This window comes from Gavialis gangeticus, unplaced genomic scaffold, assembly GCF_001723915.1.
Source record: "Gavialis gangeticus isolate Ggan-Ray unplaced genomic scaffold, GavGan_comp1, whole genome shotgun sequence".
NCBI classification, from domain to species: domain Eukaryota; kingdom Metazoa; phylum Chordata; order Crocodylia; family Gavialidae; genus Gavialis; species Gavialis gangeticus.
The window spans coordinates 13,398,442-13,424,467 of record NW_017729019.1 but is presented as its reverse complement, the minus strand read 5'-3'; the positions used below and the strand labels follow the sequence as shown (position 1 = coordinate 13,424,467).

Here is a 26,026-nt window from a genome sequence, read left to right as displayed (position 1 = left end):
ACAAGACTACTTCACTGATAATGCAGGTTGATTTCATGTTATTCAGAAGTCAGTGAAAGACTTCACATGTTGCACTACAGTTCATAAAACTTGGGATTTGTCCACTGGAGAGGGAAGGCCTCTTTATCAGTTTGCCGCTTTCCGAAAGCTTTGGCTGAAATCCTGTCTTGCCTGGACCTGTGCAGGTTTGTAAGGATCATGCTGTTAATCTTAGTTTGGTTTGCAACTACCTGATCAAATTAATCAGCTTGAAGATGGTTTTATAAGTGTATTCTGATCATTATATTTTCCTCTTAACCTTTATGATTCTAGCGCATTGATTTTCATCGCATTTCCCCCCCTCTCAAAACTAAAGATAGGTGCAATTTTTTGTGTTGCAGTTGGCGTGATCAGGTGTCCAATATGCCGCCAAGAATGCAGACAAATTGACCTTGTGGACAACTACTTTGTGAAGGACACATCAGAAGCACCGAGTAGCTCTGATGAAAAGTCAGAACAGGTGAGGTTTTTCTCCATTTCTTGCTGAAATTCATGTACTTCTTGGTGCATGTGTTCTGTATGTCATGTCATCTAAAGAAATAACGCTCTTTTACTGCTTTTTATTTAGATTCAGTGAAGACCTTATGGGGGAAGGGTATCTCTACCTGACTTCTGTTTCTGCTTTTAGGTGTGTACCAGTTGTGAAGATAATTCTAGTGCTGTTGGTTTTTGTGTGGAGTGTGGGGAATGGCTGTGCAAGACGTGCATAGAAGCTCATCAGCGAGTAAAATTTACGAAAGATCATATGATCAGAAAGAAAGAGGATGTCTCTTCAGGTAAGCTTGCTGATGTCTTACTTAGCCACCTGTAGCCTAGGAATAAAAACAGTAGTCAATTCTTTTGTGTACGTATGTCGTGGGAAGGGTGAACTGAATGTGCTGATCGGGAGCGTAAGCTTCCCAGAAGGATAGGGACAGATCCAGATCAGTGCAACTGGCGCTGCCTGAAAAGTGGAGGACATTTCTAGATGTGAAATGAGCTTAAAATGGCTTGCTCTGGTAATGCTTCGTTAAGTAAAAGGCTTCATGCTGGGAATGCGTAAATACAGAAAATGAAACGGGGCGACACTGTCACCTTTTAGAGTTTGGTCAAGAGAGCGTGAGGGGCACCCCTTTAACAAAGGAGTGGATTTGCCTATGCAGTCTGTATCATGCCGGATTTCTTCCATGACAGAGCTTTTAGTGCTGTGGAGTCTGTCCAGCTGGGGTAGAGTGAATAGCCTTCTGATCTGGCTGATGCATCAATACAGTTATTAATGAAGTCTCTACTTTGGCGCTTTTCTGGTTCTCTTTGCCAGTAGGAGTCAAGTAGACGTAGAGCCGAGGGCACTTTTGGGGAACTGGTAGTTTTCTTTAAGAATGGGTGAGGTCAAACGTCAACTCTGTTGCATGTGCTGATATACATGTTTACTTATAGCCTGTGAGCCAGGACCACAGAGTTAAAGGTTTTTCTCTACAACCCTTTACAGAGGGCTGGGGGTTACCTACCAGAGACTTTCATGAAGGCTGAAGGTAGCCTGTGGCCCTGATACAGTAAACTAAAGGATGTCACTGTGGCATCAGTACCATTAAACCGAGGTAGAATTTGTGGTACACTTCTAGGACCATCGCAGTTTGTTTTTTACTACCTGCACTTCCAGTTAGTACAGTTGTGCTAAATTACATGCATGAACGATATAAAATTGCATATTTAAATTGGAAGTGTCAGTCTTTTAAATTATCGTTCTGCTTCAGAGTGCGCAACTTACTGGAATAAAATAGGGACAATCCCACTCTTCTTAGTGCTGTCCCCAGGGTGCGCCTCAGAGCTCTGCGTTTGATTCGTTTCCTTGCAAACAAGGGCAAAGAGCTGTCACTTAACAAGTGCTGAGCCTACAGAACCGGGATGTATTGTTGGGCGGTAATTAGGGCAGGACAGACAGATCTAGATATCGTGCTTGGAACACAGTGAGGACGTGTAACTGAACTGTGTGGTTGCCGTTTTGACCGTGCTGCAGGAACTCGTGGCTGTGCCAGCATTATTACTGAAGACCTACAGCATCTGCTAATGCTGAAACTTGTACCTTTGCAAAGAAAATTCATTTTTCAGGGAATTTTTATTTCTGCTTCAAATGTTACATGAACTGCTAATTTATAAAACCTTATGTGGGTATGTGTCCAAAATGCTGCATCCTATTGGAAGTAGCCGAACCTGGTAAAGTCGCAGTAACAGGCTACCAAAATAGAAAAGATGCAATTCTTGATGGAACATGGTATGAAAGTTATGACTGTCAGGATAAGAGAACCATTTCTTCTTTAGTACTTTTGGCAAGGGGTTGCAGGAAAACACCACTTCAATATTTAGGACTGTTCTAATATGGTAATCTTTCCTTTAAAAAAGAAAAACGAAGTTGGCATTTTATGACATGCAGAGAGCCTAGAGCCAGAATTTGCATTCCCTGTAGTATAAATGACATGCAGTTATACTTAGTGATATCTTCAGGTATAGTGAATGATTTATACTCTTTTACATGCTCAGAGGAAACGATCTGTTGTTTCTCTGGTATTCTGGCCATGTGAAATAATGCTGTGAAGTCTGTCAAATTCCTTTTAATAGTCTTAATTTGGGTTTCATGAACTGTCTTTCATTGCAGTAACTTGTCTGATATAACAAGCTTCAAAAAGTACGTGACAATCCAGGAAAATGTTCAGTCATTTTTTTTCCCCCCTCTTTAATCTGTATCTGCTTGATCTTCTAAAGACTGCTTCCTTACCTCCAACCCCCTCCCTAAGCTTCTTCAAAAGAGATTTGGGCAGTATAGAAACCCAAAGAAATATTTTCCCTTATCCTTCATCTGGTTGGGTGTAAAATTACTATTATCCAGCCCATGTGGAGTGCAGATGACTAGACAGTTACTAATACCAAATTTCTTAGTATACACAATATATATACTGACATGAAATGTATCAGTCGATTGTGACTTACTGCTATTTGTCAGGGTTTTGAAGAGGTCACTTAGAAGACCCCAGGGTGCTTGACAGTATAAAAGTCTGAGGCACACGTGAACCACCCGCGAGTCTTTAGAACAGAGCAAAGCCAGGTGGCCGTACTGCGGGATCACAGAGGCTTTGGTTAAACGTATCTAAGAGAATCCAAGAGGACTGACTTGTGGGTTTTTTGGAAGAAGGGGGGGGCCCTCTTTTTCTTAAACTATAACAAACCTGGAAATTCTTCATAACCGCTGTAAATATTTTAATGAGTGCATATTTACAGTAACTTACACAGCCGAGGCTGAGAATAGGTTTGTAATTGGCTTTGGCAGAGCTCTCAAATCTTACTCGTAATGGCAGTTACCAACTTTGCTCTTCAAACTGTCTTAAACTATATTTTAAAATGCGAAAATGGTTTGTTTTTAAAAACAGAGGCCGTGGGAGCATCCGGTCAGCGTCCTGTTTTCTGTCCTGTCCACAAACAAGAACAGTTAAAACTTTTCTGTGAAACATGTGACAGACTGACATGCAGAGACTGTCAGTTATTGGAACACAAAGAACACAGGTACAAATATTAACATGTCTTAACTCCTGTGGTGCCTTTTCTTAGAAAAAGAAGTGAAGTTAATCTCAAGCATTTGTGCCTTGAAAAACCGCTGCATTTATTCTTCATGGGACTGCAGTGCTTGCTTGGACAGGGAAACCCTGCTAGGGGTACTGAAAGTCGTAAGGGTAGCACGCTAGCAGAGCTACGCTGGGCCTCCAGGGATGGATGCAGAGCTGCTAGTCAGGCGTGCTATGAACGGACAGTGGCGGTTACAGCGTTAACCTGCCTGGCATCTGCTAGTGTGGCAACTTTAATCAGGTCACAAATTAAATATTCATAAAATATAATTTGGCACAAGCCCATATCTTTAAAGTCAATGTTATTTAAAAAAAAAAAAAAGCCGAGTTTATAGTAATGAATCATGGGAGAGATTGCAATTTTGGTAAAGGCATATTTTAATATGTGTACTGTAACAGTTTTTCAATTTAGGATCAAATTGTGTCAAGGTTTGTGTCAGATTATTGTATTTTCCCAACACAAAGAGCTAAAGCCCTCCACCTGGTCTTGGTCTACTGCTTGATTTTTCTAAAACTGGCCTTATTCCCTGTCAAAATGGTAACTGAGAATTCGTTTTCCCCTCTTTGTATCTGCTGAAGAGCAGGAGAGACTAGTGAGGGTTGTGCAGTGGTACGATAAAGATGTTAATGTGCATACTTGTACGTTTCAAATAATTAGCTATAAAAATAAACTCTGTCGTTGGCGTTAGCCAGCCCTTGCCGAACTGCCTGCAGCAGTCGAACTCCAGACAGCACGTATACCCCTGGAAAGCTGCTCTTCAAGTTTATTGGGAAAATGCTTTGAAATGGCTAATTTTGGTGGCTTTTCTCATCTGCCCAGTATATTCAGTAACCTTATAGAATAGTACGGCAGTTAAACACTCTTTACTTTAAGTTCTAAATTAGTGAGTTTGATAACTTAAGCCACTGAGAGATCTCTGGCCCAGTTTTTTTTTCATGTTGTTGATTGTAAACATCCTCAAAATGCAGTTGTCCAAAATTTTTGCTCTCCAGGATTTGCTGACTAGTGCTTGCTGGGTAGCCTGTCTTGCATCTGCCTGTTGTGCACTTGACACTAACTGATTAACAATCCATAAATAGACGCATCTTGTTCTACAGCATACTCTTCCATAAGACTTCTCTGATAACCTTCTTTCAGTTACCACTAAATAGAAATTGTCTGTAAAATGTTTCCTCTGTGTGCAGCTGTAAATTGCAGCTGGGTAAGATGGCTGCCTCTTTTATCATTAAGTGATAAAAGTGAAATTAAGGACTTTTATAGAGGGCAGTAAAAGGTGACATTTAGCTGGGTCTTTTGTTGTGGCATCTTTGGTATAAATAGACAAAGAGCATGTGCGTTTCTGGTTGTTCAAACAGGTCTTTGAGAGCTGTTGCATATTTGTGGGCCATGAATCCAATTAGTTTGTGATAGTTTAGCAGCTACAGGCTGCTCTCCTGGACCAGGACACTAGGTTCTTCTAACAGTTCTTGAAATACCCATAGGTAGAGATGATGTTGGTGCTGATTTTGAGATACGATACTCTTGTAGCTCAAACCTGTTGCTGGTTTCAAGTGGATAGCAGTTTGCAAAAAAACAAAAGTGACACCAGTCTGGTATAAGTAGCAGTCCCTTGCCAAAGTGTTATTGCACAAGCATGATCCAGTTGAAGCAAGATGTTTGCATTACCTTAATTATGGATCCAGGTGTTTCTCAGGATTAATTAGCCAGGCCCTAATTGTTCTTTTAGTTTCCTTATGAAACTTACTCCTCTGTTCAGTGATAACTTTTGAGCAGAACATTAATGCTTCTGATCCGTCTCAAAACTATTTTTCTTCCATTTGCTAAAACTTCCTGACCTGAATAGTGCTGGAACTGTCTGTAGCGAGGGTGGTGAAAAGCATATTCTGGGGCTCTTGGGTAGGATTCCTTATGCCATTGCTAAGTTACACTTGAGAAGTTTTGAAGTTTACATACAGCAAAGAGAATGATAACCAAGTCATTCCCTTTGTAAGTCTGCAAGCAGAGTTTTGGGTGACATGCTGGAAGGCACATGACAGAAAAACAAATCGCAGCTCTTCAGAGTTTTTTAAATCGTCCTTTCTATCCTGAAGTTACTTGTTCTGCTTCTCTTCTGTCCCATCTTGCAGTGCCCTGAATTAATTAGGAAAACATCCCTCATTTAGGGTAAATGTAGCCAAGGGTGTAGTTTTTATCCTCTTTCCCCCCGCCCCAAGATAATACTGAAGGGAAGCTATTGTAGACGCAGTCTTTTCTGTTGGATTTTTAGCATGTGGGAAATTATGGAGGAAAAGTCTTTCACTTGGGGAGAAACTGAAAACTTAGCAGCTTTTGACTTAGGCTGCCTTGGTCAAATATGAATAGCAGTCTGAGAAGTGAAATTAATTTTCTTTGTCCTGGGGTGGAATCTCTTCCTTGCATTCAGTATACTTTTGTGTTTTGTGCGTGCAATGCATTTTGTCTATGTCTATCTTTTAATGACCAGAAGGTAGCCTAATGCATTTTTTTTCTCTGTGGAGTCTTCAAGGGGTTTTCTTTCTTCAATATTGATGAAAGATAAAATTTTCACTCGCGTTAATTCTGGACTTGTTCTCTTTACCTGCTATCCAATAAGCTGCCATCTTGTGAGCTGTAATAGTTTGTCCTTTCTCCCGGTTCATACACGATAAACCAAGTTATTTGAACATGTTCACACACATTGATACATGTGGAAGTTTGAATGTTCTTTTTTCAGGAGCGTTACGTAGGCCTTTATCGCACCATTCAGAAGTATTGCAACTTGAACATTAATAACCACTTGGCAAAATGTCACTCACAAATTGAAAAGTGTTAATTCAATGCACTGATCCGTAATAAATGGTGTCCTCTCTTATGGCTTTGAAAGGTATCAGTTTTTGGAAGAAGCATTTCAGAATCAGAAAGGTGCAATTGAGAATCTGCTAGCCAAACTTCTTGAAAAGAAGAATTATGTTAATTTTGCAGCTACTCAAGTCCAGAATAGGTAAGTACCTGCAACAGTTCAGAAGTTAATAAGACGCATTAATGCAAGTGAACAGGGACCTAGAAGAGTGCTTCAGTTCTGCTTTGTCCTCATGTCAGTCGCACTGGGCTTGCATTTGAAATGCTTTACGTTCTGCTGCGTGTGGGCCACAGGGCAGTGGGAGACCAGTGGTTCAGAGATGCTGCACCAGTACAGCTGGAGTTGTGGCATGATTTCACTACAGAGTAAAATAACCTCTACTGTTGTGGTCTGTGCCAAGTACCGGCCATAGGGTTCAATGCGTCCACTTTTCAGACATCTTTTATGGCAAAAACGGACTGTTTTGTCCCGGCACAGCTGGTCCAGCTGATCAGCAGAAACAGATGTTGCTGAGCCATCTGCACCCCAACCCATGAAACTTGAGCCTTGGAAAACCCCTGCAAGGGGGTTCCCGGGGTTCTTGTTTGCAAGTGGGGAAACTCCCAGGATGTCTGGGTTTGGCCACACCAGAGTGAAAGACAGGCCCTGGGAATCCCCTGCGGGGAAATTCCTGGAGTGCGCAGTAAGCAAACGGACACCTAGTGTCATAAACTGTGACTGCCTTTGGTCAGGCACGTTTTGGGGCACTCGGACCACGACAAGGGAGGTCTGGTTGCTCACAGCTTGTGCTGCCACAAAAATGTTTATGGCAGCATGAGGGTGATGTCTGTTTGCGCCTGTTGTGCATGCACAGGGAAAGGAGGATGTTCCTAGAAAACTTTCTATCATTCTTTCACAAGTTCTGCCTCCCAACTCCAACTTCTTTCAAATGGTGAATAGGAAATTTGACTTTCTTTGAGTAAACAATATAATGGGCAGGATTTGAAGATTTAAGCCATTTGAAGTCAATTTCTCACAGTAGAACACATGAAGTAGAGATCAAATAAGAAATTGGAAATAAAGACACTACTTCACACTAGTTCAAGTGGGGAAAAATTTTAAAAGGAAAGCAATTAATGTCCAAAGATGAAAAGGAAACTCCAAACTGTTAGGATCTGAAATCAGTCTATGTAAGTTTTTTCTCTTTGTTTGAGAATTGCATTCCAGATGACTTCCCCTAATAAGCTTGTACCTTCTAGGTTGGGGGGCTCAAAGCACAGCCCACAGGCCAGATCCAGCCTGCAGAGCTGTATCATCTGTCCCACTGGCCTTCCCCGGGGTCTGGCAGTTTTGCAGAGAGGGAGCAGTGACAGTGTAAATTGCCACTTCCCTGCGGCAGGATTTCCAGATCTGTGGGGAGCTCCATGGACCTGATAACATGGCCCTGCACTCTAGATGGTGTTGGCATGCCACCAGATATGGTAGGCAGGTGGCATGCAACCCATAGACTGACTCCACATCACTCCTCTGGCCCGAGGAGCCAGAAGGTTGGGAGTCTGCTTTGGATAGAAAATAAACAAGCTGCTATTCTGCATTCATCAACTAATTTAATACAGAAATTGCCTCTTTGCTATCCAGGGGTACAATTATGGTATGTAGTATTGGAGGCATGGTGTAATGAGATTGCTTGACAACATGTTTCTCCCTTTTTAGGATAAAAGAAGTAAATGAAACTAATAAACGAGTAGAACAAGAAATCAAAGTGGCCATTTTCACCCTCATCAATGAGATCAATAAAAAGGGAAAATCTCTCTTACAGCAGCTTGAGGTACTGTTAAAAGCAAAAAAAGACTAGTTTTGTTCACCGCTTGAGTGAGCAGCCTTGTTCTGTGTAACGAGTTCAGTACCAGAATTACCCTCGAGTTGTACGTTCTGGGAGTTGAATTTCAGCTCGGTGAAATGGAACGCTTCCAAACTTGTGCCTCTGTGTCATGTTCTTGCTTTTAAATTTGCTCCTTTTCCTAAGTCTGAAGCACCACCTCCTCCCCCCACCTCTCATGTACCCCTAGTGTCTAGACTATACCTTGGTTAGGTCTGCAAAATCTACTTCTCTTAAATGGTAAATTCACACAAACGTGATGTTACTATCACTCCTCAGTTGCTTGCTTTTGTTGCTTATCCTTCTGAGGCCTCATCCAAAACTTCCAAAAGGGTCTGCACCTCCATTCAAAACCTTTTCTCATTTGCGGACCCCTAAAATATTTTGAATGGAGGTGCAGACCCTTTTGGAAATTCAGACTTTGATTGATCATAGTCATCTTTCATGGACCCCTTAGACATGGACTGCAGACCCTCAGACTTTCCTGCTCCTCCCCAGTCACTGGTTCCTGGCTGCATTGGTGCACCATGGTCCTGACTTCAGGGTGAAATGTTGATGTTCGGCAGTTGCATTGGCATGCTCCTGACAGCACCAGTGAGAGAGGAAGCAGCAGCATTCAACAACTCATAACTGCTAAATGTGAAGGAAACTTCCTGTCCCCCTGGATCTCTGAATTTTGAAGTGTTCTGAAGAAAACTGGATTTGTTAGAACTTCATGCCAGTCTTTTATAAGAGAAAGCATTAGGAAGCTGAAATGCAAGTACCGGACCAGCTCCCTGTGCAACCTATGCTTTCTTAATCTGTTGTATGAGAATTGTGATCCAGGCGTAGAAGACGTTTAAATATAAACACCTAATGTGATTTTCTGTTTCTTTGTAGAATGTGACAAAGGAGAGACAGATGAAGTTAATACAGCAGCAGAATGACATAACTGGTCTTTCACGGCAGGTGAAGCATGTGATGAACTTTACTAATTGGGCCATTGCAAGTGGCAGTAGCACTGCACTACTCTACAGCAAGCGACTGGTAAGGAAATGTCCCTGTTGCAATTTGGTTACTCAAGGGTATAACAAAAGAGAACTTTACTATCAAAGACATTGTGGAGACATAGTTGTGTTTCACCAGCTTACTTCCAGCAAACAGAGAACTAGTTCTTCACATGCCAAAGAAGAAACCGTATAACCTTTGTGATTTCAGTAGTAATGAAAGCAGGTTTGTCCAACTCCCTGCTAGAGTTAACTTAGATTTAGATGTGTAACTTGCATTATAATGAAAGGAGTAAAAAGCCCAGGCCTGCGAAGTTACTGGGGAATTTGCAAAGTGCACTTCCACTTAGTCATCCATGTAGAAGGTGGTAAGACTTCCTCATGTGAACAGTGATGATGGAAGTCAGCTCTGTGGAGGATACTGAAACTATTGATGAGCTGAGCTCTTACTGGATGATTGGTGGATAACTACCCTCTCTCACCACTGTAATTCTACAATGAGTTAATTGGCTATTAAAAAGTTATTATTAGATATCTGGCAATGCTGTATTCACTGAACAAATTCTTCTCTTAGTGTAGATGCATGCAGTTACCACAGGTTTTGTTTTTGCTTCCCATCAGATTACATTCCAGTTGCGCCATATTTTAAAGGCACGTTGTGATCCTGTCCCGGCTGCCAACGGAGCAATACGCTTCCATTGTGACCCCACATTCTGGGCAAAGAACGTTGTCAATTTAGGTGAGAAAATAACTTTTATTGGTGGCACCTGGAAAACTGGGAGGAGGAGGTTTTTCAACACAATCTAAAGTAATATGAAATAGGAGGGAATGCCTTTCTGTAACTGTCTCTGAAGTAGAGTCCTAATGGAAACAGTTCTGGTAACTGCACATTCCATTTCCAGTATGTAGTCACCACAAACTCTTCAGCGTTGATGCGTGATGTCTCCTCACACTGACCTTGCCAACCTGTATAACTGCCCCAAGTGCAGCCCGGCACTGCTCTCGGCCCTTGCACGTAGCAGCAGCCCTTCCTTGCCCCGCGCATGCACGCAGCACTTTTCGTCGACATTCCTGGCCAGATCAGCGAAAAGAAGCCAATTGCCGATAATGTCAGTTTTCCTTATATAGGTGCTGACGCGATACAGGACCGATGTATCAGTATCAGTGCACCTATACTTATAGGCCATGATTCTTTGTAGACTTGCTTTATAAGCCTTTTCTTTTGGCAAGGTTTTCTAGCTCTAGATTAGAGCAATCTTGGTTGAAATACTGAAGTGTTAACACATTTCTGCTAACTAGAAATGTTAACCACACTTAGAGTTTTCCATAAGTTTCTAAAGCTTGTTTCTGGGCAAGTATCCTTTTATTGAGGAACGACTTTAATTTTTCAGTCACGTATGTTGGAAGTAATGCTAGATTTGGTTTATCAGATGACTAGATGTCTTAATGTTTTTAAAATGACATAAGCTAACAAAGCTCTGAAGAGGACTGGATGCCTTGGAAAATCCAGTTGCCTGGTTTCAAGAGGCCTCTGTACTGTTCTCTAACTCATGTCAAATGAGTTGATTTTCATACAGTTCTTGCTGCCATTTGAAAACCACTCTAATATTTGTTGCCTCTTGGTAGGAGTCCAGGATTTGAATGGATGTGGAAAAATCCACCTGGTGTTTGTAGCAGTGATCTCTCAAAAAGGCTAGGGTCCTACGTGCACTTAACCTGTAGCGGTATTACTGCTGGAGCATCAATTGGTTTTTTTGGTTTTTAAGGCAGTAGTTGTAGAAGCCTCAGCATACGTGTATGGCACGCTGTTGTGATTGCAACATATCTTTCTCGTGCTGAAAAGGCCTACATCAAAGCATGCTAAGTGCGGGAAGTTTTGTTCTGACCAAAATATATCTTTTCCTAGACAGATGTTAAGACCTTGGTCTGATCATCTTGCACCAAGCCCATTTCTGTTACAGAAAATACCATTTATACCATTATTTCTTTTTTTTTTTTTTTTTTTTTTTTTTTTTTTTTAAATGAGTAACTTCATGAGCTGAAGTTATTGTGCAAAGATGCTGACTTAAACAGTGCCTTAGTTTAGACGATAGAAAACCTTGCCAAAAGAAAAAGCTTGTAAAACAAGTCAATAGAGTTGACATCTGAGTTGCCAATCCTGGTTGTAAGTGTTTAATTCTGACTAGATCAGAGAGGGTTACGATATGGCTGTGGCAGTTTTCTGTTTTACTTCAGGTTTAGATTGCTTTATTATTGCACATTAAAGTACTGAAGAAGTTGAAGAAAAGGTTGAGATGCTTGTTCGAATCTCGTATTGATCTTGGAGAAGTTGGAGATCTTGTATTATAACAGTTTACTTTTGTTTTCTTTATGTTTTAGGTAATCTTGTTATTGAAAATAAACCATCTCCTGGTTACACTCCAAATGTGGTCGTTGGACAGGCTCCTCCAGGAACAAATCACATCAACAAAGCCCCAGGACAAATTAATCTAGCACAGCTTCGGCTTCAGCATATGCAGCAGCAGGTGTATGCACAAAAACATCAGCAGTTGCAACAAATGAGAATGGGACAACCAGCTGGCCCAGTCCCTAGGCAGACAGGCCCTCAAATGTTACAGCAACAGGCAAGTTTCCCGACCATTGTTGCCTTGCACTGCATAATGTTAAGACTCAAATCTGTGCTGCTTCAGTATGAAGTTACCCAGTTCTGTCGTGCAGTATTCATTTATAATGCATGTCTTATGAAAGTTGACATGCTTTAAAAGAGGGCAGCTCTTGGCTTGCCTTGGTACCGTGCATTTTGTCAGTAGTCCCAGCTATCTCTTTGGAGGAAGACTTGCTTCTTGTGTCCTTGTTCAAAGCAAGAATTTAAGACCCCCAAACTCTTGCAGCCTCCCAGGTTGATCAGCATGCAGACCATGCAGAGGGGGAACATGAACTGCGGGGCTTTCCAAGCGCACCAGATGAGAATGGCTCAGAACGCTGCACGCATACCGGGAATACCGCGCCACAATGGACCACAGTACTCCATGATGCAGCCTCATCTTCAAAGACAAGTATATCCTGTGTACACACTTTGCTTGCCCCCTTTATACCAAGCTTTCATTTAAAAGTTCGGAGTCTCTGATAACGGTATAGTTTTATGTAGATACACTTGTGTATTTTAGCAGTGCACAAGTTATGCATGCATTTTGACTCTTAATAGTATAGTGCACCAGGACGTTTTATTAAGTGAGTATTAGGGGGGAAAAAAAAACCCAAGTTAACATTTTAAATTACTGTTTGCTGTTCTTGAATCTTGGTCTGGTAAGAAGCTGAAACAAAAATAGTTGTTTTCACTCTGGTGGTTGTGCAGCTGTTGAGCTTCTAACATCATTATGGTATCAATAGAAATTTTACTTTATTTGGGGTTAAGAATACTTGGTCCTAAATCATTTTAAATATGTGACCCTTTAAATGGGGTTCGAAGCTTTGCTTACTATTCAAAATAAAAATCCTCAAAATAATGGAAGATAACCAAAAGACAAGAATGCTTTTAAAAAAAGAAGAAAAACCAAGTCTTTATTAATGCTTTCAGAAGCACAGTTGTGAATCTAATATGGAAATATACGCTCTGCTAAAGTCATCTACGTTAAACCACTACTTTGCTAAGAAAATGAAAATACACAGGAAAATAATTAAAACTCGTAGGAGATACGGGAATTCTGTGCTGTATCCCAGGATCTCTAGCGATCCACAGTCTGTAGACTTTTGCCATTCCAGATTCGACATGAAATGCTGGCTGTTTACTTAGCGTATTACATTATGATTTAAGTCTTCTATTCATATTGTATCTTCAGCAAAAATTACTAAACTACATTGGGAATAATATCAGGAACCTGCATGTAGTGTAAAGTCCAGCAATTTTATGTGCAAATAAATAGGGGTGCACTGATAAAGATTTTCTTGGCCAATACCAATAGTTGATTATTAACCAGCCATGTTGGCTGATACCAGTCCAATAGTGGATTTTACAGGAATGCAGCCTGGCAGCAGCCTAGTGGTGGTACGTCTGTTGGGGGACAGATCAAGGGCCCCACAGTGAGGGAGGGAGGGAGTGGGGCAGAGGCCAGGGGCTGCCCAGCCAGGGTGGTGAATAGGACCCTGGGGCCTAGAGTGGGATGAAAGCATGGAGAGCTCATCCGGGCAGTGGCGGGGACGGGGGTGGCTCGCCACCACTGTATGCACCCACAGGGGAGACATGGAGGGCCTTGGCCCCCCAGATTTGTGCGCAGGACAGCCGCTGTGTGCTTGGGGCCAGAGGCTGCACCAGCCTCCACCTGGCAGGGGAGCTGGGCTCAGGGCAGGCTTCGCTGCGCGGGTTGGGCAGCAGCACTGGAAGTGATGGCTATGGGGGAGTTGAGGGGAATTTTGGGGTGGTTATAGTCCCCCAAACCTCCCTTAGTGCTGCCCCTGCTTGGGGCACTCTGCTCTGCTGCCTTTCCCTCAGGAGCCTTGCCTGCACTTCCCGAGGGAAAGGCAGCAGAGCAGAGTGCCGGGGGGGGGCTTGGGGAGCTGTAGCCACCCCAAAATTCCCTGGAACCCCACCATAGCCACCCCTCACATTGCTACCCACCCCACACAACTGAGCCTGTCCCGGGCACAGCCTCCCCGCCAGGAAGAGGCTGGCACAGCCCTTGGCCTTGAGCCCACAGCGAGCCATGGCTCGGTCCCACTCCTGGCCCCAGGGTCTTATTCACCACCCTGGCTGGGGAGCCCCTACCCTATTCCCTTCTTCACCACGAGGGCCTTGATCTGCACCCCCCCCCCCTTCCCCTCCAACTTACCAGCTGGACACTGCTGTCCAAGCTGCCCGGCTACATTCCTGGCCGTGTGGTGTGCATGCTGTGGCTGCGCACGTGCACACAGCATTTATTGGTGAGATTATTGGCTACGCTGGCCGAGAAGAGCCGATGGCCGAAAATGTTAATTTTCCCTTTATCGCTGCCAATCCGACATGCGACCGATATATTGGTGCACCTCTACAAATAGATGCTTTACTGTCTTTCTTCTGACAGTGCCTGTCTCTCTACCAACAGCATTCTAATCCAGGGCATGCAGGACCTTTTCCAGTTGTTTCAGTGCACAACAACACTATCAATCCAACCAGTCCTACAACAGCTACAATGGCAAATGCAAACCGTGGTCCAACAAGTCCATCTGTTACAGCAATAGAACTCATTCCTTCAGTGACAAATCCAGAGAATCTCCCTTCCCTGCCAGATATCCCACCCATTCAGGTTAGTGTTCCAGATCCAAACACTTTGTTACTGATTAAGTAACAGACTTTCTTCAACTAAAAGTGCCTTTACTACTTCTTTTTTTTTTTTTCTTGTATGGGTGTACTATTACTACAGTAAGTATTAAGGCTGTTATTGTTTGCAGTCCTTTTCAAAAGATTGTCACCTTGCTTTGGCCATGACTGTTTGAGTGTCCAGTGCTGACTTGCTCAGCTAAGTTAAAGCGTACTAATATTATGGAGTAACTTAATACAAAACATTGATATCAAGACCCCTAGTGACACTTAGAGCCACAAGAAAAGATGTCCAATAAGAATATCTATTTTAACACGTAAGGCTAGGTGCACAGGGAAAGTGTAACCAGTTGTACGGTGTTGTTGAACCTGATGCCATTTATGACCCAGAACTTGACTAATTCAGATTTAAGGTTGCCTCATTATGCCTGTAAGGTTTTTTGAAGCACTTGTCACTTAGCTCATTATCTAGAGTTGCCATAGTGCCATTTTTCTGATTTAGTTTTATAGAGACTCTTCTGATTTGAGTAATTGACGTCAAGTGAGTTAAATCTGTCACTTCAATTGGCGTATTTTTGAATTACTGCACTCTGACACTACAGCTTTTCCTCGTGCAGAGAAACCTATTTAGGTAAATAACTGAAAAGTAAGCTTAAGTTTTAGGCTGCTGATGTACTTGTCAGTGAGTTCCTACTTAAGTAATTTAGAGCATTACTAATTCTGGTATAAATGTTATTGTAAAGTGAGAATACAACTAGAAGCTGTGCAGGTGTGTGCTGAATTCAGTCAGTGTTTGTTGGGAGAAAAAGCTATGCCTGCAGGATATAAATTAGCTTATGGCCACCTGGCATTTTAGTACTTCAGGAGTATCTAGAATTGATACTCTGATTTAATGTTTCTTTAGGCATATTCACTTTTCAAGGATTTTATAATGATTGATTGGCTATACAGAGAGAAATTGACAACTTTAATTAAAAATATATTGTTCAGCTAGCATGTATGTAGTTGCATGTACCCTTACGTGTGTATGCAGATGAAAATTGTTAGCGGTTCATGGTGTGATATCCTTTAGGAGAAAGACCTTGTGAGGTGCAACTTTCTTAACCTCTGGACTTCTGACTTAAACTTGGGATTTATTTTTCAGCTGGAAGATGCTGGATCAAGTAGCTTGGATAACCTACTCAGCAGGTACATCTCAGGCAGTCACCTACCCCCTCAGCCAACAAGCACCATGAACCCTTCCCCGGGGCCCTCAGCCCTGTCTCCAGGATCGTCAGGTAAACTGGAGAGAGAGGATGGGAGGGGGCTGTGTGTTGAAAATAATTGGCAAGCAATTTCCCCAACATAATTTAAAATTATTTTCCTCCCCCTTCTTGGGATGTAAATGTTTAGGTTATTGCTATTAGTCAGTCTGTATAGGCTTGATTTACACATACCCATGAAACAGTTCTTTCAGCACCCTAGCAGGCCTCTTACCCATGTAACATTTTTCTAATTTATTTTCTCTATCTTTGAATTTATATGAAATGTATACAACAGGCCTGCCTTTGTACTAAGTTCTTATTTAAAAAAAAATAGAGACATTTTTAGGTCAAAAGCATGGCCATCTTTGTAAGTAAATACTGAGATTGTGAATGGAAAGGCAATTGACAAACTGCCATTAAAATGTCAGTATTGGGTCAAACTTTGTGCTTGAGCCAAGTGACTGAAGGGTTGCTGATTTGCCTGAACTGTTGGGCCACCATTAGCATAATTATTGTTGGTGGTGCTCCATGTAAATGTTAACACCTTACACAGAATCAGCTTTTCACAGAAATGCTTTTTTTTTCAGGTTTATCCAATTCCCACACCCCAGTGAGGCCACCTAGCACCTCTAGCACAGGCAGCAGGGGGAGGTGAGTATGTTACTAGTTAATAACGTGGCTAAAAAATCAAATGTCAAGAATAAATAGAGACTTCAAAAGTCTTCAACCAATCACTGTTAGAACTGTGACCCCTTATTTGAAGAGTGATTCCATATAGCAAATTCATGTCTTAACCCATCACAAATGTTTTTTTTCTTGTAAATTATAGGCATGGCTTTTAAGCAGACATTTTCAGTGAGACTTAAGGGGGTGTTGTTTGTTGTGTTTTCATTTTTGAAGTGCACCTGAGCTTTCCATACACTTGCACGCTTCTTTTTCTAGCTGTGGTTCATCAGGCAGAACTGCTGAGAAGACGGGCATTAATTTCAAGTCTGACCAGGTGAAAGTCAAGCAGGAGCCTGGGACAGAGGAAGAGATATGTAGTTTCTCAGGAGCAGTGAAGCAAGAAAAAACAGAGGATGGCAGAAGAAGCGCGTGCATGGTAAAATTGTTGTGTGAAACTGCATGTTACTGCACCTTTGAGAACCAGGAAAGCAGAAATACATGGTGCTTAGGAAACAGAGCCTTTTAGCAACTGAAAGGCAAGCCAGCCCCCACCTCCTGCTCCCCAGTACTGTGCCTGAGCTCTGTTCTGTATGGCACGGGTCCAGAGAGAACAGGGCCTGCCAGTATCTTGCCAGCACTGAGGCTGCTGGTGGTAATGATAGGGTTTAATGATGTGAATACCAGTCCAGGGGCAACAGGACTGGGATTGCCACTTGTTTGCTATGTGCTGTCAGACAGATGCTTCCTCTTTTGTCTTGGGCTGATTTGGACTAGATTTGATCTAAACGTGCGAGATGCCATCCTCTCTTGGCAGGTGTTGCTCTTGGGTAACAGTGCCTTGGAAGTGGCACAGCAGAAATGAGTTGGAACTTAATCTCTAGTTGGCCCTGCTTAGGAGTTGATCCTGCCCTTTGGTTCGGGTGCTGAATCTGACGTGGTCCACAAAATGCAGGCTGGAGTCTGCCAACTAGTGCTTTCTTCAGGCATTCAGTAAAACTACCGTTAGCGTCTTAGTATGTTCACTGTTTTTAGCTCTAGCTAATAAAAGCTTTAAATAGCTCCATCTTAGACTTTCAGCATTAATCTAATAGTCACAAACATTCATCCAAGTCCCCTGCAATGCCTCATAGAAAAACAGTCTGAATCTCCCAAATGCATAAACTGATTTACCAGAATGAGCTCATCACAACACTAATGCAAGGATGCTGAGAAGCCACCAAAGAGAATATTGCAAGGTTTTTTAACTCTGGTTGATGTCTTGGTGGGGTTGTGTACTGGGAGTGGGATGAGGCAACTTGTTATCCAAAGCCTTTTGTTAAAGGTCAGCCTAAAAATAGCGAAGTAGCAGGTGTGTTTTCTGTAGAATTTATCGTTAGATTGAGCCATCCCTTTAAGAGGCTAGACTTTTATAGAATAGTGATTCTCTTTCCAGTGTCCAGCAAGGATTTACCAGCATTCTTAGTCTGCAGTGGTAGTAAGCAGCCAAATGGCTTCTGATCCCCAATATGTGAGGAAAGATGAATTTGTAGACTGATCCCTTTGCAAATTATCACGTGCTGCTCTTATTCCAGCTTAGCAGTCCCGAGAGCAGCTTGACACCACCTCTGTCTGCAAACTTGCATCTGGAAAGCGAGTTGGAAGCTTTGGGGAGTCTTGAAAATCATGTAAAAGCTGAACCAGCAGATTTAAGTGAAAGCTGCAAGCAATCTGGGCACAGTCTGGTAAACGGGAAATCTCCAGTAAGAAGTCTAATGCATCGATCAGCACGAGTGGGAGAAGGCAACAACAAGGAGGATGATCCAAATGAAGATTGGTGTGCTGTATGCCAAAATGGAGGGGATCTCTTATGTTGCGAAAAGTGCCCAAAGGTGTTTCACCTCACTTGTCACGTACCGACACTTCTCAGCTTCCCCAGGTACCAGAAATCAAATCAACTTTCCATTCCAAAAAATGTCTTTGTAGGCTGCTCAACAGTATGAGTGGCCCTGGAGCCCCAGTGCTCACGAGTAGCACGAAAACTTCCAACATGTTCACTGGCCCATTCATGCATGTGTGTTCCCTGTATGGTGGTGGTGTTTTTTCACTGACGCTGAAGGCACGCGCAGGGTACAGGAATACGAGTTTGATAAACAGTACTATACTGTACTAAGTTACAGGAGCCTTTAATATTCTACACAGTGACTCTGGGGAGGTAAAGAAGCTATAGAAATATCCAGGTGGTCACTGAATAGTAGACCTTGTCTCTGGATTCCTGAACTAATTGTGTCTCTTCTTATTTAGTGGGGAGTGGATATGTACGTTCTGCAGAGATCTAAGCAAACCTGAAGTAGAATATGATTGTGACAATTTGCAACATAGTAAGAAGGGGAAAACAGCACAAGGCTTAAGTCCGGTGGACCAAAGGGTATGTGTTAAAGACTGTGTGCATCAGAGTCTAAGAAGTGTCATATTGGGCTTGTTAACCAATTGTTCGTTGTCATCCCCACACTATACCTGTACGTTACCCAAGAAGCAAAAATTTCTTTGTAAACACACTGCATGTTTTAACATTAATCTCAGAAGTGGTTCTAATTAGGAGCTCTTGTGGGTTTAACCTTCTTAAAATTTTTAACTTTCCTGATGCAGTTAGTTCCTTTATGCAAGCTGAATTTCTTAAACGTGTGATGAGTGGTGCTGTTTGTTATTTAAGAGCATATTGGAAAGATCCAGCTGTGCATATTGTTTAATGTAAGCAGTCAGATTGCCTGCAGCCTATTACTTATTAAATGGAATTCCTTCAAGGAGGCTGTTACCCAGTTGAAAGAGTAAAATGTTTGTGATGGGGGAAATGATAAAAAAGCAATAGTTTGAATGGATTTTCAGATTGTTTCATTCCAACCACGTGTGGAAAAAGTAGGCAAACCCTTGCATGTTGTCTGGTGGCACAGTATAATCAGTGGCCTGCAACAGGCTGTCGAGCATAACAGTGTCACTGACCACTGCCCAATTGCCCTTCCTGAGCTGGCTGCCTTCATTTAATGGTTTTTTGCAGCATTTGGTTTGTTAGCCCAGCTCTGTCCCCTCTGGGAAAAGGAAAGCAAGGAAGGCAGGAGTTAACAAGCTTTTAACATTGGGCTACCTGAAGTAAATCTGTTGTTCCCTTCACAATGGATACTTTCCATATCTTTGAAAATGAATGAAAAGTAAAATGTAGGCTCAAGGTTTCATTTTCTTCTAGTGAGACAGTATAATATGAACCTATTTAAGTACAGACTCTTTGACTGAAGTTAAATGTAGGGTATTAATTTTAAGATTTCTGGTTTGTTTGTTTTCACAAGAAATGTGAACGTCTCCTGCTTTACTTATATTGCCATGAGCTGAGCATTGAATTCCAAGAGCCAGTCCCCGCCTCGGTGAGTTTCCTGCTGCGTGATGATGGGGCGGGGGGAAATTAAATAAAAATAAAATGCAAATGATGTCTCCAAGGGACCAAAGTCTTAACAGGTTTCTGTGTTGGGAATAAGTTGTTTGTTCTTCACATTCATCAGCAAGACGCTGTTGGAGTAAAACCAATCTGAAAATGTCACTGGTCCAACTTAGAATGGTGCTTTGAATTGTTAAACGTGTTTGTTCTAAAACGTTTTCAAATAGCAATAGTTGAATGGACTGCAAAGGTTTTGGGGTATCTGATAAAATGCAAAATATTTTATCATTTGTATTTAGCAGAAGGCTTTAAAAAAAACCCACCCGTTGGTAGCCATGTGGATAGAATAAAAATTTTGACTTCCAAGAGATGTAAGAGAAGTCACATTTAATGGTTCTAGAAGACAGTGATACTGCACCTTGATCTTTATACACAAGTTTCTTTCCAGCATCCAGTATGTTGTATTATTAACTTGATTATTATGTTGCTGTGGTGTTAACCTTCCCCACGCAGTCGTGGCTTTCCCAGATACACAGTGTGCGTGTGCTCTGACGGGGTTGGATGGTTGCTGACCTTAAGTGAATGGAATATGCTGCTTCTGTGAACAAAAGAATTGCATAGCAGCCATTTTGGGCGGCTTGTGATCAGATACACTCTTTCTTTGCAGATACCAAACTACTATAAAATTATAAAGAAACCAATGGATTTATCAACGGTGAAAAAGAAGCTGCAGAAGAAACATTCCCAACACTACCAAACTCCCGAGGATTTTGTGGCAGATGTCCGGCTGATCTTCAAGAACTGTGAAAGGTTTAACGAAGTATGTTCGCTTCCAATCTCTAGAGCAGTTAAGGTTGGTGTAGGGCTGATTCTGCAGCTGCTCCACACAGCTCCTGCTTGCAGACCAGAAGTGCTGTGTGTGGAACACCTGAAGAGTTGGACCCTTTGCAAGTACATACAGCCCGAGTGCAGGCCTTCCTTTCATGTTGGCTGAGAGGGTTACACAGTGCACTGAAGGCAAGAGTTGTACCAAGGTTTGCAGGCAGCAGTTGGCTTGGCAATAGCTGCTCTTAAATTTGCATTCTGCACCAAGAAGCAGCACGACCTCCTGGCTGGCCCATCTCAAATGGATTGCAGCCATGCGTCAGAAGTGCAGGGTTAATCGGGCATCCCTCCAAATCTCACAGATGATAGCAAAGCAGACTGCCACTGATCAGTGCTCATCAAATATTATGCCGCAAACTTTGTTAAGGAAAAAAGCGTCTGCAGAGACCAGCCCTCCTGATTCTAGCTCTTGCTCAATTAAAATGAGGTTTTAATTTCTAAACGGAGCCTAAGAAGCCTTTCTGCAGCATGACCCAGCAGCCCCTCACTTTCTCAGGTTAGTTTACCCCAAAAACGGGCCTGAGATGGGCAGCCCATAAAATGTAAGATCTTCCTTGTGAGTGTAGCTAAATGCACGTGTTGCAGCGTGACTTCTGCTTGCCAAGTACTGAAGTACTCGTCTACCTCACAAATGTGCACAATGTGCATGAGTTAAGTTGGTGAAAAGGGTGGCAGCAGTAACTGAATAGAGCAAAGAGAAGGGAAATGTAGGCTCTCTCACGTTCCTCACCCATAAACTGCTGGAATAAGGGAATTAACCCTGGGAAGAGAAATCGTCATCTCTGGGGCTTCTCACACAGTACAACCTAAAGTCCTGGAGAATGGGCTGTAGGGAGGGTGGAAGCGGTAGATCCTTATTTTCAATGTGTAACTTCACATTTTCTGACACTGTTCAAAAAGAATTTCTGTCCTGCCTAGAGTGGCGGCTTGGGGCAACCACAAGCCTGCTTGTTAAGTCTCAGCTCCGCCTCACGTAAGGTATGGTCTTAGTAAAATCTGAAAATAACTTGCCAAATGAGGCAGCTGTGCACACGGTTGTTCTGAGCTCATGACTTATCATATCCCTGTGTCAGGTAGAGAGGTTAATGGGGAATGTGGAGGGAGAGCAGCTCTCCAAGTCTCTCAATCGAGGGAGTGAATGAGGTGTCCGCTTTGGAAGCAACGCTGCTGCTCTTAGAGGTGTTGCATGCGTGTCAAGAATAGGAGGCGGGTCTGGGAAACATGTACTTTTAAAAGGACTCTTCAGACCTGACTCCTCACACTCTTAAGTGCTGACTCTAACTTCGCAAGCTCAGAGGGTCTGATTGCTCAGGTTGTAGGGCCAGGTCTGGTTCCCGTGTCTGTCTGTCACATGGAGGTAATTGGAAGTGGGGAATGAAAGAGGCAAGAACGCCCGTTTCTTTTGTAGAAAAGAACTTGCGCAGGAGCTCTTCTGTTACAACTGAAATAGCGTTGGCTTTCCATGATCCTATTCTGGGCAACTGAGTTTTGGTAAAGAAAAATCTGTCGTGAGAACCATTTGCTTTAATGTAACTGGTAGCCATTTACTGTATCAAAGCCTCCTGTATTGCCCAAGGTCCATGTGCTGTAGGTTTTGAAACAGCCTCATAAAGCGGGTGACCTCTCTTTCTTTGTTGAATTTGAGAGCTAAACCAATCTGGTCATAACGATCTGTTTTTCCTGTGATGGCTGACTTCAGTCATCCAACCCTGTGCAATCGCATAACTTTAGAAAGGATTATAATTTCATTTTTTTTGACTCTGGTGTCCTTTTTAGATGATGAAAGTTGTTCAAGTTTATGCAGAAACACAAGAGATTAATTTGAAGGTAAGCGTTTCAGACCATGCACACTTGGTGAAGGGACATGCGTTACCAACAGGTGAATATTCCTGTTCTTTATTTGCAGGCTGATTCAGAAGTAGCACAGGCAGGGAAGGCAGTTGCATTGTACTTTGAAGATAAACTTACAGAGATCTACCCAGACAGGACCTTCCAACCTTTGCCTGAGTTTGAACAGGAAGAGGACGATGGTGAAATAACTGAGGACTCCGATGAAGATTTTATACAGCCACGTAGAAAACGTCTAAAATCAGATGAGAGACCAGTGCATATAAAGTAATCTGATAATATGGACCTAAACTTATTGTAAAAACTGTTATTTAAGTGTTCCCGGAATAATATCATGCCTACAGTGGCCATCTTGAAGAAGCTGGTAGCTTTTAGACAGTATTAGATTACAAAGCAACATTTGTACAGAAAAACATTCTTGTCAACATGGGGAAAACCTGTATTGTATTTTTGGGGGATTTTTTTTTTTTGGTTTTTGGATTACTTGGAATTTCCTTTTCTTTTCCTGATGATGATTCTCTCTCGGCCTGTTCTCACAGATAGAGGTGCGTGAATGTTGAGAAAGATGCAGACTTGATAAGGCACTCCTTGTACAGATAAGTGGACTGTTGCACTGCTTAATAAATTTTCTGCAAGACTGGACCAGTATGGTTACTCTCACGCTGGACTGCAGTCTAAACTGTAAGAAGTGTGGCCAGCAATCCCCCCCTTGTGTGAAATGGAGTGCGAATTAGATCATTTATTTGATCAACTTCTCATTTAAATGGTATTGTGAGTAACTGACCTTCTGTGTTGATCCAGATATCTAGAGTACGCCTTCTTTCCAGCATTTTATGTACAGAAACATCACAAAAGATCATTAAACCATTCTGACTTGGCAAGTGCAGCAGTGTGAATTCTTAATACGTACAGGACTAGGTCTGGCTGTAACCGTTGCTTCTCGGTAGGGTCCGTTTATAAGTATTAATGGAGTCCAACGTATGGACCATGTACACATACGTCTTTTTTGGAATTCGTAGGATTTTTTGTCTCTTCCTAATCCCCCTGAGAGGCAGAATGTATTCAATATTTGTTACCTAGATTTCTGTACTTACAAATTTAGACTGAGAAGGTAATAACTGGTGGTTTTCCAGTCTTCCTAAATATCAGTTTCTGAGAGACCACTATTGGCAAACAATAACCTGTTGACTACCAAATGTGTAAAATTTCCTGTATTCACTTTGTCTTATTTGTAAATAGTGGATTGAAAATTCCTGCAGATCAGCAACATTTGTTGAGCTGTTTTTAAGCTAATGTGTATTCTTACTAATTGTTCCTATCAAGAACAGATTTGTAATATATGCTATTTCTAACATTGCATTCATATGGAGGTTCTATCTTATTTTTATTAGAGAACTACTCAAAACTTTCTTCGGAAGCAGCTTATGAGTGAAATGTCTAGAAAGATTGGAAGAAACCTGTTGGGACTGGGTTACTTACCCTCCATGACATGGAGTTACTTGCACAGACCACAATTTGAAATAGAGCGGCTTCTGGTCAGATGTTGAAAACAGATCAGTCCCCAGCCAAACTCCGTATGAAGTGGGCATCTCTGCAATGCCTTTCCACAGCACACTGCCTTGTTTGCAGCATTTGTGGGTAGAGATGCCTTCTTGACAAAGTAGTTAAACTTTGGACAGCTAGGTTTCCTCCTCTTACTGGCCTGCTCTTTAAGGACTAGCACCGAGAAGTGGAATTTCTAGCCCTTGTACAGTCTTCTGTTGGAACAAGATGAAAAAGTCCTGTGTAAAGAGACAAGATCAAGGTGCCCAAAATGCAGATTTGCCATGACATTTTGTGTGAATGAAACATGAATGTGGCAAATCGTCAAGGGTTCTTGGGTTTTTTTTCATTTTTTCTTTTCAGCATGAGAAACTATTCATAGCATATAAAGAAAGATTTGACTTAACCATATGATAGAGGTAAATATTTTAGCACAAAATCTATTGAATCAACAAATGATGCTCTTAAGAAATCTTTATGCAAATCACTTAGGTTAATTTTGTTTTTATACAGTCCAAATATGACTGCATACAGCATGTGACTAAATCCTTTCTTAAACCACAGAAAGGGATTGAAGGTGTGCTTACCGCTTTGGCTCACTTCCTTAGGTTACCTTAAACATTGCACTTAAAGGATCAAACAGAATTTTGATTTTGTCTTTACTTTCAAGTGGTAATGTTTTTCCAAAGGATTTTGTCCAGTAAATTTTAATCATAAATAGTTTGCATCCAAATCAAAAAGAATGGCTAATTTGAAAACATGCCAGTGTCTGTTCTTAGAGAAGCATGAGTGGGGTGAATGGGAAGTTCTGATCTGTAAGTAAAATTGGATTATTTAATGACTGTACACTCGTGACCTGTTCATGCATTTCTAGATTCTCTCTTTAACTTTGCCAATTTGAGCGGAATTTGTACTATTAAAAATACAGTGGGCAAGATTGAGTTCTCTTCAGTTGGGCTTGCTAGTTTTTATGGCACGTGTAAGCTCTCTAATTTCTGCAGATGTTGTTTTAAAATGTTAAGACTTGTCCTGCCCAGGCTGATTCTGCTCCCCTGTAACAGGTAGGAAATTCACTCTGGTCGAGGCATTTTGTAAACTTGTAAACTAGCCTTTATTCCATTAGTGAGTCTGAAACCCCAGCTGTGATCCTGGTTACAGGTGAGGCTTTTTTCTTGCACATTACCCCGAAAACTTCCTTTCTTGTCTTCAGAATACAATAAAGATTACCACTTACGTGAAATCTCAAGGCGCGTGCAAGAAATCTGAAGTGTTTCCCTTAACATCTGTGTACAAAGAAATGAGTGAGACTAGTGTGTCCAAGTGGATTTTCATTGTTGTTCGGTTGGTTGTTCCCTTTTGGAAATCCAAATCTGATAATCCGGTAGCTGTTCATAGTTAGCTAGGGTCCATCCAAGCAAGATCCTAAAAGATGTTTCAACTACATTGATGTGCTGCTTTCCCCCTTAGACCATGGACGTAAATCGATCTTAGGAACTGGTCGGTTTGCTCAGCCAAAACAGCTTTTGTGCCATGTTGCATCTATTTGACTCAATAGCAAAGTAATTGTTTTTGTATCAGTGGCGTGACGCGTTGGTTGCAGCGGCTTCTGGCTGGCAATTGGTAACAGTTGAGGGATGTTGGGATGGAAAACGTGCCGTATGGCAGGGGAGAGCCTTGTTGCAGAGGGCAGGCATGTCACATGGTTTCTCTGCACAGCTGCCATGTCCCAGCGTGATAGCAAGAAGTTAAGTCTGGTGCTTGATGCAATTAAATGCTTTGATTTGAAACTCTCTTGTTAAAAAAAAAAAAAA

General features: G+C 42.0%; 1 protein-coding gene across 1 annotated transcript in view; it reads left to right on the top strand.

The window, feature by feature from the left end:
- The window catches only part of TRIM33 (tripartite motif containing 33), a gene marked incomplete at its 5' end in the record, with an annotated part of 36,619 nt that extends 10,605 nt beyond the window's left edge, over nt 1–26,014 (top strand). The window contains 19 exons of the mRNA XM_019513758.1: nt 381–499; nt 668–815; nt 3,441–3,573; nt 6,515–6,631; nt 8,183–8,297; nt 9,228–9,374; nt 9,956–10,073; nt 11,714–11,958; nt 12,226–12,390; nt 14,413–14,613; nt 15,772–15,904; nt 16,459–16,522; nt 16,814–16,973; nt 18,109–18,452; nt 18,818–18,941; nt 19,855–19,929; nt 20,608–20,760; nt 22,602–22,652; nt 22,732–26,014. Of these exons, the coding sequence (XP_019369303.1) occupies nt 381–499; nt 668–815; nt 3,441–3,573; nt 6,515–6,631; nt 8,183–8,297; nt 9,228–9,374; nt 9,956–10,073; nt 11,714–11,958; nt 12,226–12,390; nt 14,413–14,613; nt 15,772–15,904; nt 16,459–16,522; nt 16,814–16,973; nt 18,109–18,452; nt 18,818–18,941; nt 19,855–19,929; nt 20,608–20,760; nt 22,602–22,652; nt 22,732–22,944 (2,825 nt within the window). The remainder of the gene's footprint in view (nt 1–380; nt 500–667; nt 816–3,440; nt 3,574–6,514; nt 6,632–8,182; nt 8,298–9,227; nt 9,375–9,955; nt 10,074–11,713; nt 11,959–12,225; nt 12,391–14,412; nt 14,614–15,771; nt 15,905–16,458; nt 16,523–16,813; nt 16,974–18,108; nt 18,453–18,817; nt 18,942–19,854; nt 19,930–20,607; nt 20,761–22,601; nt 22,653–22,731) is intronic.
- Between the last annotated feature and the right edge of the window lie 12 nt (nt 26,015–26,026).